We start from the raw sequence: 21,333 nt of genomic DNA, 5'->3' as shown, positions 1-21,333 counted from the left end.
CAATATTATAGCTTTTATTTAAAAGGTATAAAAGATGAAACACATCCATAAAATGTAGAAAAATATTTTGGATAATTTTATTTAATGATAACTAGAGACGTACCGAGTGCTCGGTAACTACTCGGTACTCGGCCAATTTGCCGAGTACTCGGTACTCGGCCAAATTTTTATCAGATACTCGACCAATATCGACTAGTTCCAAAAAAATTGAATGTTGTCCAAGACGGATATTAAAATTTATAAAAAAGCGCAAGCATATATAATATTCTGCAATCATTTACAATTCAAATTTACAAGTCAAATTTAAATTTTGAGAATAATAAAGTTTGTAATGCTTCAATGGAATAAATCTTTATTTTAATGTCCCCAAAGATAATAAAACCGATTTATTAAATATTGTGCAAAGAAGGTAAGTATAGAAAATATGGATTTTTTATATTAAAAATGGATTTTTGCTACAAACAAAAATTAGTTATAAGAAATATAAAAATACTTCTGCTTAAAAAATAAAAGGAAATAAAACAACTTTAAAAACACAGTGCAGACACGTGTTTTGGCATTACAAGGAATTCCTTTTTCAATGCACAAAATTTCGAGCTCGTAGATTTAAAGGCATCCGACAAAAGTGAGATTTTTTTGTTGAATGCCTTTACATTCTTTAGCTCACGTTTTATACACTGAAAAAGACGTTCCTTGTAACGCAGAAACACGTGTCTGCAGTATTCCTGCATATTTGTTTTATTTGCTTTTGAAAAATTTAATAAATTATTTATGTTTGTCGGACTAGAACTTTTATAAATTGGTATAATTTGTTTTAATTCCAACTTGATTAATCATAATTTTATTTATTCATTTTTAATTTTAAAAATAATTTTTTTGTAAAAATTTTTGACAAAAACAAAATTTTTTAAATGCATAGTTAAATTTCAGCAGGAATTTAGTTTTAAAAACTATTTATATGGACAAGGAGGTCTATACTACTATTCCAATAAGTTCAAAATTCATCACATGTGTGTTGGTGGTTCTTCTTAAAACATAATTGGCACTTGGTAACTCGGCCGAGTAGTGAAGGGCCGAGTACTCGATAACTCGGTACTCGGCCAAGTAATGAAAGACCGAGTACTCTGTACTCGGCCAAAGTGCTACTCGGTACGTCTCTAATGATAACAATAGTAAATCGATGCTAAAACTTTTGGCAACAAGTTGACATTTAATTTATTTTTAGAAATATATTTCAGGAAAATAGCAGAAAAGAAATATATGCTATACTGAATTATACCAAGACCACATTAAGAAAAAGAAGGCCTGTATGTTTTCCCTACTTTCTTCGCAATCAGATAAAGGCATAAACTTTAGGATTTCTAGTTTCAAGGTGTAAAAATTACAATTTTTACTCTACATTATTTACAGTGAAATTCATTTTGAAGGAATGAAAATATAAAAACTTTCTAAGGAAAAAATGCAGCCTTTGTTGCCTATCTGTATAACCAAAAGTACTGTTGGTAAAGCATGTTAATACATTACACTTACCTCTTAAAATCTGATATAAAAAAACTTTGATATGGTCTGCACTTAGTGGCTGAGGAGAAACAATGATTTTATGCAAATCACTCTGCATCAGTTCAGTGATCACATAGCTAGGAAAATGTTAAAGCAGATAAAAATCAATAGAAAGAAAAACGAGACAGGATCACTGAGCACAAGGTGTTACAAGTTTGGAGACTTGTCTTTTTTTATATAATAATCATTATTTTTACGAGTAACTTCTCCCACTTGAGATACATAATTTTCTAACTTAGCTATACATACACATATAATATATATACAGTCGAACCTCCATATATCAAACTTCCACATATTGAAATTTTCTATATATCGAAATCCCAGCAAATTTCTATGTTCATTACGTAGAAAAATTGTTTCTATATATCGAAAAAATCTCAATATATCGATTTTTTTTTTCGACATTCGTTGATTTTTTTTCCTCTTTAGACTGTTTGTCTCATGAAAAATAAAGGTTAGGGGAAAAAATTATGTTCACTAAAAGTTGCTATGAAACTCATAAGGAATCTGGGGTTGAGGGGTGTGTAGATAGGTCGTTGTTTCGTTCTAGAATTCTTTAATTCCCTCAAGTTTATTTCAAATACCTTAGTTGTAACCAGTAACATTGTAAAATCAGTTTCAAGTCATCCTTTTTGTCTTATTGTTCCTAGTCATTTTAGCTGCAGTAAAAATCATCCAAGTTGGGTAGATTAAACCGGTCCCTAAGTTCACAAGGCCCTTTCTGTTTAGGAAGAGGGAAGGTCCCAATAACTTGCTATCCTCCCTGAGAGCCTTGGAGGAAAATAGAATATGAAAACATACCTGAAAATTAAAGAACAAAAGAGTCTTCAGGCGAACCTTCAAAAGGAAGTAGCAATCAAAATGTAGACACTGAAAAAGAAATGACTTGCACGTGCCAGGCAAAAATGCAGTTAAGACACGGCAGCAGCAGAACATGGAATTGAAAAACATGGAGTTGAAAAACCATGGAAAGGAAATAAAAATAGTGAAACCCCTCCTAACGGACACCCCTCAAAGGCGGACAAAAAAATTTGTCCCATTAGTGTCCACACTAGAGGGATTTTACTGTACTGGATCTGAAATTACATCAGAAATTTTCAGGATAGATCCCAAGAGACCTTCACAGCTTAGGTGGTGTTTGTGCAATAATACTATTGCGCAATACTTCACTCTGCTGGGCAATTCCATACTTTTCTAATGTACCTTAAATAAAAAGATTGGGAAACTTTATTATAGTTTAAAGTAGTTTTCAATAAATTAAGATTTTTAGAGACAAAATCATTTCTGTTGCAGATAGTTTTAATTCTATTGATTTCATTAATCAAGGTGTTACGAAAAACTTTAATAGAAATATTTGAATTCCATGAAATCAAACAATTAACATGGAATTAAAAGGAAAGTCGTTTATCAAAAAGATCAATGTGAACTGAATTGTCTGAAAGAGAAATATTAAGATCAAGAAAATCAGATTGTTTGATATTATCATTGGTGTGAATAAGTTCTAATTCAGGAGGATAGATATTTATGGAATCATTAAAAAAGTTGTGATAATTGAAAATAATGAGGTCATCAACGTATCTGAAAGCCCTAGGAATGGAAAAGGTGAAATTTTTTCAAAGTGATGTAAGTAAAGGTTGGCCAATACGGAAGAGAACTTGGATCCCTGCAGAATACCGATGACTTGTAAAAAGCAATGTTCACCATTGTAAATGTAGTTGTTAAACAGAAGTTGATTAAAACAGACCAGCCATTTTCATTAATATCCAGAGTGTTACCAAAGTTGTAAAAGTATGACATGAGACCTTCTTTAAGGCTAGAAATGGAAATACTTGTAAAGAGGTCTTTGAAATCAAAAGAATAGATACATTCAATTGTATTATTTTTCAGAAATTCTAAAACAGGTTTATTATTTTTAATAATACAAATGTGGCCACCATCCAGAATTTTATTAAAAATTGACAGGTTAACAAAAATTTTCCCAGGGGAATTCATATAAGATTTTGAACCACAGGTCATATTAAAGTCAGACAAAACAACGTAAGTAGAAGCACAAATTTGTAAATTACAGCAGACACGTGTTTCGGCGTTACAGGGAACGCCTTTTTCAATTTTACTATTCAGCACAAAGGTATTTATTTATCTCACAGGTAATATATTGGAACTAATATAAACATTTTTGAATGCGTGTGGCAGTCTTCATAAAAAAAAAAAATAAATAAAGTATAAGAACCGTTGAAAATATTAGTCTACAAAAAGGTATTAATGTCTAAGCAGTAGAATGGCATAGCAAATAAAAATGAGAGAGTGTTACAGAAGCGGATGCAATCAGATTTCAAAAGCTACATCTACCGATTGCACCCACCCACCCACCGTCAATCTCCAGCATTTCCTCCTCCACTCCTATTTTACCTTCTTCACCAACAGCAAAAAGTTCCCAAGAAGGGTTGAAAATAATAGTCTACAAAAAGTTACAAAGGTTTATGTGATAGGAAGGCATAGTAGACAAAAAGGAGAGAGTGTTATGGAAGCAGAAGCAAGCGATTGCTTGAAAATGAAAAATACAAAAAAACGGAAAATTGCGGATCCGCGACAGATTTTCATCTCTGTATATATAGTGTGTGATAGAGAGACAATAAAAGTGCAAAAAACAAATTAATAACAGCAACACAAATGTAAATTGGAAACTAAATTTAAATTGATGGAGTCTGTACTCATTAGCAGTAGAAACTCCATCTTATGGTTGTAAAAACAAAGAACCAAAACTAGACTCAAAGCAGTGAGCACTCACTCCTTTAAACAAAGTACTATCTCACAAAACATGATTTTTCTGAAGAGTGATTTAAAAAATTAAATAAAATGTATCATGTAGTAAAACTGTTTTTCAAGCCACTGAATGAACTTGTTCGTAAGCATAATATCTTTCTCAAAAAATTTGGTGTTTTTTCTGTTCTATGAAGAAGAAATGCAAAAACTGTAAATTTTAAAAAGTTGTGTTTTATTTATGACGTTCTTGCACAAAATTTCAAAGATATTATTAAAGTATCCCATAATATAGCACTATTGCTACTAATTGTTCTCCTTACAATAACGAAAATACTGACAAAAATGCAAATAGTGTGTTTTTGATTAAAAATAAGAATGAAAAATGCTTTTTATTGTGTGCAATACTGTCTTCGGAACAAATTATCCCATCTTTCACTAAACGACGCAGATGTTTCATGCTGTATGGATCCAAGCACAACCCAAGATGCAACCTTCTTCAAAAAAACATTCCGAAAATACTTGAAAATGCAAATACGAAACTTTTGCTCTCTAACAGCAAAATATTAAGTTATAGAAATGCAGATCTTGGAGAGATATGCTACTCATTCATGGCAGTTCAAAAAAAGACATAACTCAAAATCGCTAATTTTTTTAATATGACTTAAGAAAGGAATGAGCAAAATGCGTAAGTCTTAAAAGATCCATCTAATCAAAATTGCATTGGTCTAAATGTCCCAACTGCTAAGCTATAAGCAAATAAACCGGTGTTAATTTCATGACATTTGTTGGGCTCTAATTTTTTATATTTGAAGTTCTTGCTATACTGCAATTGGATTTGGACTGGAACATGTTCACATTGGTTATGTTTAGTTACATTCGGAATTTAAGGTAAGATATTGCATGTGCTGCCAAGTACAATGGAGTGTTATTATTGATAGCCATTTGGCCTCTAACAACAAGAGACGAAGCCATTAGCTATAGTTTTAGGTAAAAGCTCCAATTTATTTGCTTACAACTTGGCAGTTGGCACATTTAGCCCAATACGACTCTGATAGGCAGATACTGGGGATACATGTATCTTTTAGTCTGTAGTTTTAATTTTTTGGTTTTTCAACCATATGATGGAGTTTCCACTGCTGATGAGTACTGACTCCATCAATTTAATTTTAGTCTTCAATTTACATTAATTAGCATTGCTGTTATTAATTTGTTTTCTGCACATCTATTGTTTCTTTATCACATTATTTATTTGGCTTATTAGTTTTGCTGAATTGGCAATTAGAAGCTCTTGGTTTATTATTTGTGTAACTTTCAATACATATGTATAATATATATATAAAAACATAAAGTTGGACCTTTCAAAATAAGGTGAACCCTTGGAACATTGCCAAACTGACATAAGCGGCGGTGTATTCCATGTATTTCTGCTTTAGCACTGGCTAATGGGTGATAATTTACTGAACATAACAATGTAGTTCAATCGAGAAATTCAACATTATGTTTTCATATAATAATACGGTTAAGACAAATAACAAGAGCAGAGGGAACAAAAAGAGCAAAATCATTAATAGCTAAAATGACTGAGTAACACTAAGATGGATTTCTAACAATGTGAACTCCATGTATAGGAACAGCTGTTTTTAGAACTTCTCTTTTAGAACTAGTTTTAAAAGGTTTGGCAATATTTTCATCCGACGGGCAATTCATAAAAAAAAAAATATTTTCAGCAGATATTTACTGCTGAGAACATAAAATAACTTTCATGTAATTTTCCAAGCAAAGAAATCTAAAAAAAGCAACCATTTGAAAATTTAAAAAAGGATACATTTCTTGAAAAAAGTCAATACTAGGTGGCTGTAGAAGATCAAGAGCTGACAAAACCTGTAGAGGGGTGGAAAAAGCATTATGTTGAGTTAGGAAAGATATGCATCAAACATAAAATGTTTTTGAAATACTGTGAATGCGAGATACTTTGGCCCACATTTTGGAACTTTTCTCATCATTTCTCAATAACTTTGTAAGTATTCATATTTCTGAGAAGTGGAAACCTTTTTTACACGTCTAGAGTTCTCTTAATTCAATATTTGAATACTTTGTTTCAAAGTATTACTACCCTTTTTAATTGTTTTTTATTTGGGCCAAATTTACCCTTATGTTTGGGTAATTTTGGTCCAAAGTGGCTTTCCCATTTTAATATTTATGGTAGAACTACCTACAGTCAAAGAAAGAAGTGTGTTCATTTGCAAGAAAAATACATTTTACAAGAAGTTAGAGTTACACATATTGGTTTTCAGGAAAACTAAATTTTTTTTAAACTAGTGCACACCTAGTTCACTACCAATTAAATATTGTGCATACCTAGTTATTGTCTCAGAAATTACTGATGGAGAACAGTCATTTTTTTTTATCAGTTTTGGAGGTTGAATACTTTTATTAAGATAACATTTTCAAAACAAAAAAAATCCTAAATCCTTCTCTTACTCTATTTCTGAGAATTCCTGGTATTTTCTTGGTTTTCCTGTTTTGAGTTTTACTTTATCTTTTCTTTTCCAAATCACTCTGACAGATTTTTTCAAGTTTTTATACTGGGTCAAAGTAGGTTGTAGTTTTTAAGTTAGGAGAAATGTTATTGTGAAATTTTAAAATAAAAACCTTCGCAGGAATGAAAAGTACAACTATGCTACTATATAAAGTACTGAATAATGATCATAAATAGATACTTAACAGCTCTTAGCTGATATAGAACTGCTTCTACATGTAAAAGTCTAAGAGGTTACAAAGACACTAGTACAAGGAGAGCAAAACCAGTAATGTTGCTCCTTGTGGAGAACTATCAAACTGCTTTTTACACATTGCTGAGCCCTGCAGGCTGCTCTCTAACGGATTCTGCCAAAAATTGCTTCCTGAAAGTTTACAGAGAACGTTATACGTATCTTTTTCTCAATCTGGGTCAAAAAAGGACCCTAGGGCCAAAGTAACCCGCTTTTACGCCAATGTTAAAGAATTTACTGAACATACACAGGGAGGGACGTTTATTTAATCTAGGAATTGAATTAATGCACACATAATGAAAAGTGAGCCACGTTAAAATATGAAAACAACCTAAGATAAAGAATAATAAGTGGTTTCAATTAACCTTTAAACTTTGGATGAAGTTTGCATTCTGCAGCTTTTTAAAGGATTTAACATGCAGCAAAAATTGAAATTTTTTTTGCGAAACTTTATGTTTTTTTTTTAAAATGAGAATTAAAATCTTAGAGTACATTTTTCTTGTATGAAAGGTACCCTAGATTCTACTTTGCACTCCTGAAAATGTGTATAAAAAATTTCAGGACAATCCGTTGAGTAGTTAAGGAGTGAAAAAATTATTAAACAAACAAATAAACTCACTTTTCTATTTGTAATATTAGTAGGGATTCGGCAATCTTTAAAATGCCGAAAATATATTAATATTCATAAAATTATTTAAATATATACAAGCTAAATTTTTTATATGTTCAAAAAGGAACGTGTAGATCATGCTAGGTATCAAAAGAAGATTACATTTTCATGCTTGAAGAAACATAGCATCTTTATCTCCCGGTAGACTCTTTTGCTTGAGACCAAATTTTGGAAGACATTGGGCATTTTCTTCAAAGCAACCAACTTGCCATCACGAGGATCCGTAACCGACCTGAGAAAACAAAAATTTTAGTATTAAACACAGAAACTGCAAGCTTATAATACCAAGATGAAATAGTGGAATCAAAACACAGGATTAAATTGAGTAGAAGTCATTATTTACAGGGAACATTCGATAGTTTCTAGTTTTGTAGAACTAACAAGAATCTGAGACTAAAAGTAATATTTTATTCAAAACTTAAGAGTTTTCACTTTGTTTCTTAATTATAAACATTCAAAATTTGAAATAAATAAATAAATAAATAAAATTGCCACTTTTGAGTGCTTGTAATTTAAAAGGGAGAAAACAGCATTCATATAAAATTTGCCAAGGTTCCCAGAGGCGACATTTTGTTTTGCGGGGCCCTGGGTACAGGCTTTTTTGCAGGGCCCCAATTAAAAAATATTAATGATTGTATTCACTTCAGGGATGTCTATCGCAAGAATGATGTAACACCCCCCCCCCCCTCAGACAAGACCCATTAAAAAAGTGGAAAAACATCACTAGAAACAGCTCCTTAGATTTCAATCCTCAGTTTTAGCCACTAATCCTGCTTTGTGGCCTGTTAATTTATAAATAAAACAAATCCATGTTACTATAATTTAACCTGAATTATATCTAATTATAATTAACAAAGCATTGTTTTCAATCCAGGGGTCTATCCAAGATTTTTCACATGATCCTATTTTTGTGAATTAAACCTTTTTTTCTTTGTAAAAAAAAACCTTTTTGTGAAATTTCAAAACGTAAACCAAAAGTCATCGATCAATATAGATTAGATTTCTGGTCTGCATACTCATTTATATTAAAAAATGAGAGGTGAAAGGTCTGATTTTGTCAATCGAAATTTTGGGAAGGGTCCATTTCAACTAGTTAAGATTTTTGTGAAGGATCCTTAAAAGGACCTTCATTTCCTCTGGTCAGACCCTTGGATATAATCCACATACATCTTAGATGGAGAGGAGTATACAGAAATTGATTCAAGGACCACCTTAATTGCGACATAGAATATCCTCAGTTTGAGGGGGATCGATAGTTTCTCCCCCGTGGAATTTTTTAAAAATAAATTTAAAATACTGGATCTTGAGGCCTTATAAAGCATAATTCGAACTAGACAAATACAGGAAAAAATAGGCAAACTAAAACTTTAAATTTAACCTTTTGCAAATTAATAAAAAAGGAAATTTTTTTTACCATCCCCCCTTAGAAATGAGAACTTTCTTGCTTTTAGTACCTTTTTCAAAAATGTAAAAACATTTCTTCTCTCTCTTTCAAATTCTAATGATTCTAATCTGTCCTGAAATCGGCTTCCACGGGGAAATAGCCTGCTAAACCATGATTAAAATATCTGAGCCCCCCCCCCCCCCTTACAATTTTGCAAATGGATGCCCATGATCACGTGTCAGAAAAAAAAAGCAGAATTTAAAGAGCAAAAAGCGACAAAAAGTGCAACATGTACTTTGGTGTTATAAGAAGTGGAGTTCCAAGCACAGATGTCACACAGGTTAGTAACTTGTACTGATGGGCATATTCGAGATCTAATGATAATCGAGATATCAGGAATCCAGTACTTCTGATAATCAAGTGATTGATAAATGAGATCTTTTTAAGTCGATGACTCGAGTAATTGACTTCTCGAGATCTTTGGAATTGAGTAATCGAGTGATTGACTTCTCGAGATCTTTGGAATCGAGTACTTGAGCGATTGACTTTCTCGAGATCTTTTGAATCGAGTACTCGAGCAATTGACTGCTTGAGATTTTTTAATCGAGATCTCAAGATGTTTCAAATCAAGATCTCGAGACATTTCAAATTGAGATCTCGAGGCGTTTCAAATCGAGAGCTCGAGACGTTTCAAATCGAGTACTCAAGTAGTTCATTTTCTGAGCTTTTCCAGAATTGAGTTGACTGCTACATGGGTGCCCTTTAAAAAGGGGAAAGGGGCATAGTGCAGCTTGTGCCACTAAAATTTTTAGGGTCGTTTTTTTTTTAAACCTCATATTTGGGAGTGGGGAGGGGCTCCATGGCGCAGCCTGCGAAACCGAAATCTTTAGAAGTGGTCGTCTAAGAGAATTTTTTTAAATCTCATTTCAGGAGGGGGGGGGGGAGAGCCTTTTCTAGACGGATGCTCCATAACATTTTAGAGGGTGCGCCATCGTCCTGCGAAAGGGGGGGGGGACACCCTTGACTTTTGGAAGAGTTGAATTCCCGAGTTGTTTTGGCAGGGGTGCATTCGAGATAGGAATGTGCCATTAAGCCTATCATTTAGGGGTATAATAAGGAGTGAACCTTCCTGGCCTTTAGAAGTTATTGTACTCATATAAATGAAGTTTTTACCGTTATTCGGCATAATATGGAACTCGTAGGATACTTTCTAAACCCCTCCTCCTCTCTTGTAAAGTCCAAAATAACGAGCCTGAATGTCATGACGCATATGTAGCCATCAAAATCTCAATTTATGGTTGTCATGGGGGGGGGGGTATTGACCCCCCCCCCAATTCCTTGAAAAATTCTTGTTTTTTTACTCAAGTGGGTCTAGTTTTCTGTTGTTTCCTGATAAAATGAGCAAATACACCCTTTGCCCCCTGCCCTCCAGAAATGTTCGAAATGCAAGTCTGTTTTACGGGGTCGCAATCCTTGGGGATGCAGGTTCAACGAGATTCCCCGTTAGCTTGTCAGAGACTATGAGCCCGGCATTTGGGCGATTTAGCTCGGAGTAGTATAAACTTTTATAGGTTAATAGGTAGCGACTAGAAAACTGGCAATGGGCTTGCCTTGATTCTTGGTGGCCCTCTGAGGATGCTCTGTAGCGATTGAAGTGGTGCACTATCACCCCCCCCCCCCTTCCATATCAATTTGAGAAACGGGTTGATTTCTCTCCTCTCGATTTTTTTACATGCATTTTGAGTGATTTATTTGAACAATTTTGCATTTAAACTAATGATTCAGTTATCACATGATTATTTGCAATGGTTTCAAGTTCTCAAACCAGAAGTTAATAATGTAAAAGAGTAGGGGAATCCTTGCTCTGAGCAAAAGGACTCACTTAATCTTGTTTATTGCTTTGCTTTTTTTTTTTTTTTTTTGGTTTTCTTATTGAAAGTAGTGGAATAATATTTATCTGACTAATACATGAGGAGGAAGGGTAAACTATTTCTGGTGGTGTTTTCCAGAGAATTGGGATTCCCGGCCAGAGAATTGAATTGGGATTCCAGGCTCATTGAAAGTGAACAAGTGTGGCTTGAAGTGCATTGAAGTTCATGATCATTTTTTTTTTCTTTCTTGATTCACTCTTTTTTATTTTTATTTTTCATTTGCTGACTTAGGGAATATGTAATAACAGTAAAAGTGTAGGGAGTGAGGTTGAAATGTTTCTGAGTGCATTAAAAAAATATATTGAAGTTTGTCGTGTGGGATTAATTTTAGCTTCCACTCTTTGGCCCAATTTTTTAATAAAAATTACATTTTATAGATTATTTATTTATGAATTTTTTTCAAACTCAATACGCAAGATTTTTGTGACTTCTTGAGTGCATAACATTTATTTTAGCGTGCGTAGTGAAATTTAAGTGTTTTGCTTGTTTTACTAGCTTCTGTTTATGTCATATTCCTTACATTTTCAATGTCATACTCCTTATATCTCCATAAATGTTGATTAGTATATTATTAACTCAACTTAAAAATTTGGAGTCAATTGACGTGCTGATTTTATGAGTTTTTTTTTTTTTTTTTTGTAAAGTTGAGGCAAAACTGCTGAAAATGCTTAGGCTCGCGACGGACCATTTTGGATTTTAAGGTTCCCTAGCTACGCTTCATTTTCCGTGCTCTGGTCTTCAAAAAGGTTTAAATTGATTACCAAGTCTCTCTTGAAAGCAGATTACGAATTCGTTTTTCAAATCATCCGAGACGCTCTACAACCGAACATTCGACACCAAGCAATATATTATACAAGGGTCCTCATGAGAGAAGGGGAGGGGGATCCATGGCACAGACCGCGACATTGAAGTTTTGAAGAGGAAAGAGTAACTTAAGAGGGCTTTTAGTTTTATTTAGGGGGCTCTCGTTTTGGGGGTTCTCCCTCACATTTGAGGGATGAGTGTCATCGTCCCTGAGGGGGGGAGGACCACTGCATTACAAACGCATTGCATTTAAATGTTTCATAAACATTTTAACATGGTTGTCACAGGGTTAACAATCGTTTTAAAACGTTTACTAAACGAAGTGTGCTTTCTGAGTAACCCAATTCGGAAAAAAAGTACTCAAGAAGCAATTATTTGATTCTAAAACCTTATAGATTGACAGGGGTGTCCGTCCATCCCTGTGAGCAATGGATCGTCTCTTATGACACCCCCCTCCCCTAAGAAACGATAATACAAAAAAGAGCTAAGACTACCGTAAATTTTCAATTACACAGTTTGTACCATACAGGTTCAATATATTTTTAAGTTTAACAACTGTTAAGTTTAAACCTGCTAGTGTCGCCCAAAGACCTGCCCCCATATTATCACTATCTCTCACTTTTTAATAAAAATTGTACATATTTAATCTTAATAATTGTCAAGTTCAAAACAGTATAGAAAGCTTTTCTCTACCCTTTGTTTCAAGATTTCATCACCGGATTACACCAGGGGCGGTTATAGAAAACAACTTTAGGGGGTGGGGGTCATACTGATGAAAGCCCTCCTCCATGAAGGAGATTCCCGTTTTAGGCACAAAAAATGTCTAAAACTGTTTGGGGAGGGGGTCAATAAAAAACATCAAATCGTTCAGGAGTAAGACACCTAAATGGGGATAAACGTTGCAAATTAATTTCATAAGCAGTGAAATGAAGAGTAAAAATAATGAATTGGAAAGATACTGTCATCGTTTACATTTTACGCATAAATTATTTGAACAATGTGTATGGATACTGTTGCTGACGATTTGGGGAGGGGTCATGTCCCCCCCATTGTATTTGCCAATCACACAACACATGCCCCTCCATAAATCCACTCAAATGATAATTAACAATTTTCGTTCGATTATTAAGGAATCTCTCAATTATTGAAAATTAGAAGCCAAACAATCAACTATAACCCCATTCGAATAAAGCAAGCGAAAAGTTTATCATTCAATTTTAAAATCATTCCAAATCTATATATCCCAAGAGTGAAGCCGCACCATCTATGAAGCTCATCCCCAAAAGCAATACCCCCCAAAAGAGACAAAATCCCTTAAAAATTACAATCCTGCAGTTTGAGTCAATCCCCCCCCCCCCCCCCCTCTCTTATTTGCAACTACACGAATGAATTACACAAGAATTAAACCACTTGTTTTATTAAGAAATAAATATCCTCGTGCCGAGAAGTAACATGAAATAACAAACATTTTGTATCTCAAATATACAGAGTACTGCAGAAACGTGTTTTGGAATTTTAAGGTACCCTTTTTATACAAAATAGTAAGCTTTTGCATGTTAGGGGCCATTCATTAGTTACATAAGGATGATTTTGGCAATTTTCGACCTCCCTCCTCCCCCATAAGGGTATGTAAGATTTTTCAAACCCCTCTAACATCACTGGAATTGAAATTATATTCACCATTATTAAATTAAACCTTTTTGTGCAATGAAATATTTACTAAAAAGTTGGAATCTAGACTAATGTTTTTTCAACATTTTTTTGTATATGATGCGATACTAATTAAAAATAAAACATGCCATACATAGTGTGATTCTTTTATTATATTTTACACTTTCTTTTATTATTCATTCTTTGTAAAACAAATAAAAAATACTTCAATACGGTTTTTTATTTTCCAGACGCGAATGATATCTATAATCCCTGTCAAACCACTTGAACGCACGATTTCAAATGTAAAACATAGACTTGGAAAATATTGCGTAAGAATGAGTTTATCCCCCCTCTCAAGTATGTACATTTTTCCAACCGCTCCTCCTCGGGACCCTTACATAATTAATGCAGGGTCCCTAAAGATATCCAGTAATGTCCTTACATCCACAATCTCACATTTTGCGTTGAAAAAGCGGTTCCTTGAAATCCCGAAAAACATGTCTGCAGTAATCTATATTTGGGTTCTAAAATGTTTGTACTTGCCTGTTACACTTGTATCTTTACCCAATGTTATAGTCAAAGGTGGACGTAAGGGGGGAGACGTCCCCTCGGATTTTCAACTTAAATATCCCCCCTTTTTTTACCTGAAATATAATTTTAATTTTAATGCCTCTCAAGTGACAGCTTTATTAGTGCCCTCAACCTTTACTTCCACCACCGGGACATACAACACATTTCTTCCACAGACCCGTCCATGTGTTCATTCATTAACATCTTTTGCTCAATACATATCATTAGACTACCAAAGCATCCCAAACAATCATTTGATAATCAAGCATCCGTCAGCATACATTCAATTATAACACTATTCGAATGAAATATTCAAGAGGCAATTATTTAATCATAAAACCATTTGGATCGCAAGGGTATTTATTCCTTCAGTATGCTGGCACACCTTCTAAAATTAGGGACCCTCCTGTTAAACATGTTAAGTCAAAAAAAAAAAAAAAAACTTAGATTGTGATGCATCGCTACATTGCGATGTAAGGTTGGCGATACATCACAATGTAGAAATTTCTACATCGCCCAGCCCTAGCTCCCACAAACAAATTTCCTTGCTTGAATGGTAAAAATTCACTCCAGCATGGCTTTGATACGTAATTCTCTCACCCTTTGTTTACTAGATAGGTTGTGGGAAGATTTTTTACCACATGTACATTTTTACTACAAAATGTTTTTCAGAAAGTACCCTCTCCTTTTAACGATCTAAGGAAAACACAGCATATATTACATGAAATACACCGGCAGCTCCGTCATTTCCAGCCAAGGACTGCAGTTTCGTTACTGAATGCAGCATATATTAGTTTGAATATAGTGGCGAGTAGGCGCGGATCTATAAATTTTGGGTCCCCTCTGCAACGAAATCTGTAGGGTCCCTCCATAGAGGCCAGCAGTGTCATAAGTCTCGTTGTTAGTTTTCTCAATTAATTTCTTAGGGTGCATGGCTCCTTAAGGACGTTTGCTCCCCCGAACTGCGGGTACGCAGATCCAGGCCAGGTGGTGAGACTAAACCAATCTCTGATTGGAAACATTTACATTCATATACATTTGGAGAATAACAGACATAAATGAACCTCATTCACCCAAAACATGAAATCTTCTGAGGCGACAATGCAAATTCAACATGTAAAATCAACCAAAACCATAATCTGTCAAAGGGCCAAGTACACCATGTAATGACAATGCCCCATCCCCAATAGATGGTATATAGCACAGGAATTTTTTTTTATTTAATTGACTTCTCTACACTTGCTTCCATTAAATGCACAAAACGCTATGACGCACCTATGCACTAAAATGTGTTTAGTCCCGTAATTTGATGGCAATTTCATTGGTTAATGGACTTTGGAATGAAATGTCACCAGAGTATAAGTTTATTTAATAAATTACCTAAAGAAACTTTTTCTTGTCACAGCAGATCATGATAATTAAAAGAACGTTATTCTGGTAAATACAACTTTTAAGTTAATGTTTGGTCAGTCCAATGAAAAAGTTACGAACAATTGTTGTGACACTTGCTTTTAATGACAGTAAAAGTTGGAGAAAGACTGACAAAACCCTTAAACCATGATAATTTTATCTAAACAGTTTCAACATAGAGAAAGCAGGTGCAGTGAGCGAGCAACATGCTTTGTCTGATACGGAGGAAACAAACAAAGGAAACTGAGTACTTACCAAACCACTCCGAATGCTCCATAGCCTATAGGCCTGTCGGGTTTCGCATCTTGGGAATTTACTGTTGGATGATAATATGGTTGAGCAGCTGCTAAAATAGCATGCTGAGATGTCGAATTGACTGTTTGAAAAGCTCTCATTTGCTGAGAAGCCCGAGATCCCACAAGCGCCATTTAACATTCCAAAGCTGAGACCGTAAGAAACATAAATCCCAAGCAGTCGATATATCCAGGTCCGCTCGATCATTCATAATATCATTCCTGAAGTATCCGGCATTTATTTAATGTCATGACTGCCCCGAAAACTGTGCACTAGTGAGGTAAACAAATGCAGACACAATGACGCTCACCACACAAAGCATCAAGCCAGCTTCTATCAGGCGAAGCACAACGCCCCGCATTCAGTCAACGCTCTTCTGAACATCTGTGATCTCTGGCGAAGTCTTTGGCCTCGGAGTTGAGTTGAGATGTTTCCAGGAGGTCTTTCTGAAACTCTGGGAAACAAAAGAAATCAATATTTATTTATTTTTGTGGAAAAAAAAAAAAAACTTTTAAGATTCACACCACTTGATTGGTTTGGAGGTACAAGGAATTGAAATGAACTGTTAAATCAGCGGTAAAACTTTGTACTTCTTTGCAGCAAGAGCGAAGCAAACATTTTAACAAACATGGCTACGGACAAAAGTCAATAAATAACAAAAATTAAAAAAAAAAAAAAAAAAAATTCGAATTCTGAAATTTTGAATTCAAATTATGTTTTTCGCAATCGCGAACTGAGACAGGACCCTACTCATTGGAGTTATTGTTTCTAGAAACAGCTCCTGTCCCCCCCCCCCCGCCCCCAAGCCTGCCTCTCCTCCTGGGCGGTTACCTGTGCATAGTTGTGTAGGCTTGTGTGTGTGCGTAGACCTGTGTGTATGCACGTAGGTATGTTTGTGCGTGTGTGAGTGTGTTAGCATGCGTGTGTGTAAGATATGGACGCCTCCGACTAGGAGAAGCGGATCGAGCAGCCGCGCCGCGTCACCTGCAGAGGACGGTGGGCGGTGGTGCTGCACAGGCTTCTGGTCCAAGCTGAAAAAGGCACCGAACATCAAAAACAGTCAAATGAGAACAATAAGCAATCGTGATTGCTCAAAAAAGAAAGAAAGAAAATTCATTTGAGTTCTGAAATTTTGAATTCAAATTATGTTTTTCGCAATATCGAGTTGCGACAGGACCCTACTCATTGGTTACTACCCTACTCACTTGTTTCTAGAAACAGCTCCTGTCCCTTAAAGCCTGCCCCTCCTCTTGGGCGGTTACGTGTGTATAGTTGTGTGTGTGTAGGGGCTTGCGTGTGTGCGTAAACCTGTTTGTATGCACGCTGGCGTGTGTGTAGTTTTTTTTGTGTAAAGGCGTGTGTGTGTGTAGGACATGGACGTCACCGCCCAGGAAAAAAGGATTGCTCAGCATAGGCGGATTTACGGGGGCGCCAGGGGGTGCGCCGCACCCCCAACATTTTTGGTTGGGTTTTGAAAAGAAAAATAGTTTAGTTTATTTTTTTCACTCTTACTTTAGTTTATTTTTTAATTACTTTATTTTTTCACTCAGAAACGCAGTTGGGGGAAAAGAATCCATAGCTGCTATACTTGTAAATATACTTGAACCCAGTGTATCACCACACGTCGCTAGTGCAAGAAAAACATAACTTTGCTCATATTAAGAATTAAAGTAATTTTATCCATTTGGAAAAAAAAAAAAAACCTAATGAATAATTTCATGCAAATAAAGAAATTTTTCAAGCAATTTATTGTTCAGTGCTGTGTTATTGTATAGAATAATTGCATGTTCTGTAATTCGGTATTCATTCATATATTAATACAAATTCTTCTATTTTAAAACAACAAAGGCTAATAAAGAGCAAAAAAAAAAAAAAAAAGGCTTTTGCAAGAAATTTGATCAATAAAATCTACACCGAAATCAACCGAAAACCAACAATTTTAAGGTAAATAATCAAAAATTTTTGAAGGAGGACTTCCGGGCATTTTGCTACAGTTTGTTGCATCCAGGGGGGAAGGGGCACAAGACTGGTGACCTCCCCACAAAATGCTGAGTAGATGTTTTTTAAAAAAATATTCTTTATTATTGAAGAGAAGAAAAGATCTCATTTTGGGAAAACGCAGTTATTTCACGAAAAAAATAATGTTGGGAAAAAATCTTAATATCTCTTTCAAAAAGAAATATTGACATATAAATTTTTCAACAGCTTCAGATTATTGGTGACGAATTATGTGCCTTCTCGCACAATCCTCTTTCTTTCATATTTCCCCCCCCCCCTCTTTTTTATTTTTGATTTTTTTTCTATTTCCTTTTCATTTTTTCTATTAGTCCTCAAAATGTTTCTTCTCCAAAGCCCTTCCTCCAGTTAAAGTTATTACAGGGTACCTCAAATTTCGTTTCTTGGGCTTCACTTTCGCAAATTTTCCAAGGAGGATCTTCTAATCACCTAAATACATCGAAAATCGTTTAAAATTGCGTTTTTGGAGCTTCAGTTTTGAAAAAGTACAGTGTCCCTAACGTTAACAAATATGGTCTTGCACTCAAGTGTTTAAGACTTTAATTTTGAAAAATATTGAACAAGGGCCTCTGACCCCCCTCTCTCTCTATTATCATCAAAGAGTGTTAATATTTTGGTTTTGAAAACTACTATTTCGAAATATTTAAGTGGGACAATCCCTTTTTTTTAATACCATGGATTATTGCAGAAGAACTTCATTTTTAGGATTTCAATTTCGAAAATGTTCCAGGGGAGAGTTCCAGAACACCCCGTGCGGTTGCAGCATCAAAAATTGTCCTCCGTAGTATTTTTGAAACTTCAATTATGAAAAGTTAAAGAGGTAGCGTGGGGGAGGGGAGGGGGTTACGTATTTCTATCTGCTTTTCAAAAAATCGATTGGAGGCAGTCTGAGTCTCATTCATAACCCAAACTATAAATATGGACTATAATCACATTTATAAGACTGAAATTTCTAAAAATAGTCTTGGAGCCACATAAACCTTTCTTGCCTCTAAAATATCACCAAGAACTGTAAAACTGCGTTTTCAAAACTACTATTTCAAATTTTTTCTGAAGCGTGAATCCCATTCCAAACTAGTATCTAGATTCATCCATTGTTTCTAATATCAACTTTCGTTTAAGACTTTTTCTGCAGTTTGAAATGTTAAGAATTGCCCATCCCCTAATCTTACTAAATATGGTTTACATCGCGTTTTTTAGACTTAAAAGTGTGTCCCACCCTAAACTTATTTTCTGATTTCGCCACTGCCTTGTTATTCCGGGAATACCCCCCCCCCCCTCCTCAGATCCCTGTTATTGTTGCACCCCCCAAATATTTCGGCCTAAATCCGCCTATGTTGCTCAGGACCGGGGGAGCTGCGCCTGCAGAGGATGGTGGGGGTTGAAAAATGAACCAAAGATCAAGGACGGTCAAATGAAAACAATTAGCAATCGTGATTACTCAAAAAAAAAAAAAAAAAAGAATATATAATTTGAATTCTGACATTTCGAATTCAAATTATGTGTTTCGCAATCACGAATTGCGACATGATCCATTTAGGGTCCCGTTTCCAGAGACGGCTTCCTGTCCCCCCAAGCCTGCCCTTCCTTCTGGGCAGTTACGTGTGTATAATAGCTGTGTCTGTAGGCATGTGTGTGTAGGCTTGTGTGTGTGCATATTGACCTGTGTGTGTGCACGTAGACGTGAGTGTATGTGTGTAAAGGCACGTGTGTGTGTGTGTGTGTGTAGGACATGGAAACCCCCGCCCAGTAGAAGCTGACTCCAGGAGAGCCACAACTGCAGATGCCCTTGGTCCAAGCTGGAAAAGGAATCACAACGCCACGGACGGTCAAATGAAAACAATTAGCAATCGTGATTGCTCAATAAGTGATTTTTTAATGTATCAGAAGTTAATTAATTTCACATACATAGGGGACCTCAAAGAAATCACTTTTGACATAGAGGCACCTCTCAAAATACTTGAGCGGCGGATTAACAAGTTTAGGGGCTCGTTGTTGATGCATTTTTGGAGTCCCTTTGCCCACATAAAACATTAATCATGTACATTTTTTGAATCTCCTATGAGGTCCAGGGACGGATTCTGGCCCACCGTACCGATGTACCCTCGAACATCCTCTACGCGCCTTCGTTTTTTTTTTTCCCTTCGCCTTCGTTTTTTTTTCTTTCTTTTTGCCCTCAAACTTGTGCGACTTCGTTTTTTTTCTTTCCTTTTTTGTTTGTGCCTTTGAACCTAAATGCAGTCGTTTTTCTTTGTCAGCCCTCGAACCTGTGTACCTTTGTTTTTTTTTTTATTATTATTATTCTTCTTCTTCCCGCCCTCAAACCCGTGCGCCTTTTGGATTTTTTTTTTCACTCTCAAGCCAATGCGACCTAGGGTATTTTTTTTTTTTTCGCCCTTGAACCTAAACGCCCTTGAACGCTTTAGTTTTTTTTTTTCTTTTTTTGCGTCTTCAAGCCTGGGTGCGACTTCATTTTTGTCTTGTGCTCTTAAGTTTATGTTCCTTCGGTTTTTTTGTGCCCTCGAACCTGTGAACCTTTTTTTTTGCTCCTTCAAAACTGCGATTTCGTTTTTTTCTTTTTCTTTTTTGTACCTTACACACCTGTACGATCTTTTTCTCTTTAAACCTACGTTCCTTCAGTTTCTCTTTTGCACACTCAAGTGTGTGCGGTTTGATGTCCCCCTCCCCCACTCACGGGTCATTTTTTTTTGGAATCTATTTTGTTTTACTTTATTTGCGTCCTCAAACGCATACGCCTCCGTTTTTTTCCCTTTCTTTTTCCTTCCTTCTTTCTTTTTTTTTTTTTTTTTGCGACTTTAAACCTGCGCGACTTCGTTTATTTTATTTTATTTTGTTTACTTATTTATTTATGTTTATTTATTGTTTTTTTTTTCTGCGCCTTTTGGAGTAAAGGTTGGCGCTCTCTTGAGGGAACCAGTTGGCCCGTCACTGGAGTGGTGGAAAAAGACAGCTCTCTGCGTACAGTATAAAGACAAATACAGCAAATGCAGTATATAAACGCAAATGAAACTGAAAACGAAAAAAGGAATTCAACAGGAAACAATTGTTTGAATGGCCTCACTACAGTGTACAACTAGAGGGGGGGAGGGTGCACAGAGCCCTTGCCCTTTCCTCAGAATGCTGAGGTGAATGTTTCTCAAAAATATTCCTTATCATTGAATAGAAGAAAAGAGCGCATCTTTGGGAAGCAAAGTTTTTTTTTTGGAAAAAGATGATAAATCTTTTTTTTACCCCCCCCCCCTCCCTCCACGAATGGGAAAACGGATTGGCTAAAAAATTATCGTTACCGTGATGTGGTGGTGGTGGTGGTGAGTTCTGAAAACTGTGGAAATCAATGCACACCATTCCAAATGTTCCATTAAAATGGAAAAATTATGTCAAATAAATAAATTTAGAAACGAAAAACTTTTAAAAGTTGCATTAAAATGTAAAATAGTCAGCGAGCAGCGGATTCTACCCCCCCCCCCCCCCCAAGCTATTAAA

The 21,333-nt window shown here is 35.3% G+C and overlaps 1 protein-coding gene across 1 annotated transcript in view; it reads right to left on the bottom strand.

The window, feature by feature from the left end:
- The window catches only part of LOC129222789 (serine/threonine-protein kinase NLK-like), a 33,188-nt gene extending 16,986 nt beyond the window's left edge, over positions 1-16,202 (bottom strand). Inside the window, exons 1-4 of the mRNA XM_054857336.1 lie at positions 15,775-16,202; positions 7,870-7,999; positions 6,152-6,207; positions 1,531-1,637 (exon numbers count right to left, since the gene is read on the bottom strand). Coding sequence (XP_054713311.1) covers positions 1,531-1,637; positions 6,152-6,207; positions 7,870-7,999; positions 15,775-15,947 — 466 coding nt within the window. The 5' untranslated portion in view covers positions 15,948-16,202. The remainder of the gene's footprint in view (positions 1-1,530; positions 1,638-6,151; positions 6,208-7,869; positions 8,000-15,774) is intronic.
- Between the last annotated feature and the right edge of the window lie 5,131 nt (positions 16,203-21,333).

Source organism: Uloborus diversus, chromosome 5 (assembly GCF_026930045.1).
Source record: "Uloborus diversus isolate 005 chromosome 5, Udiv.v.3.1, whole genome shotgun sequence".
NCBI lineage: Eukaryota > Metazoa > Arthropoda > Arachnida > Araneae > Uloboridae > Uloborus > Uloborus diversus.
The sequence above is the reverse complement of the archived record's forward strand: the minus strand, read 5'-3'. Positions and strand labels throughout refer to the sequence as shown.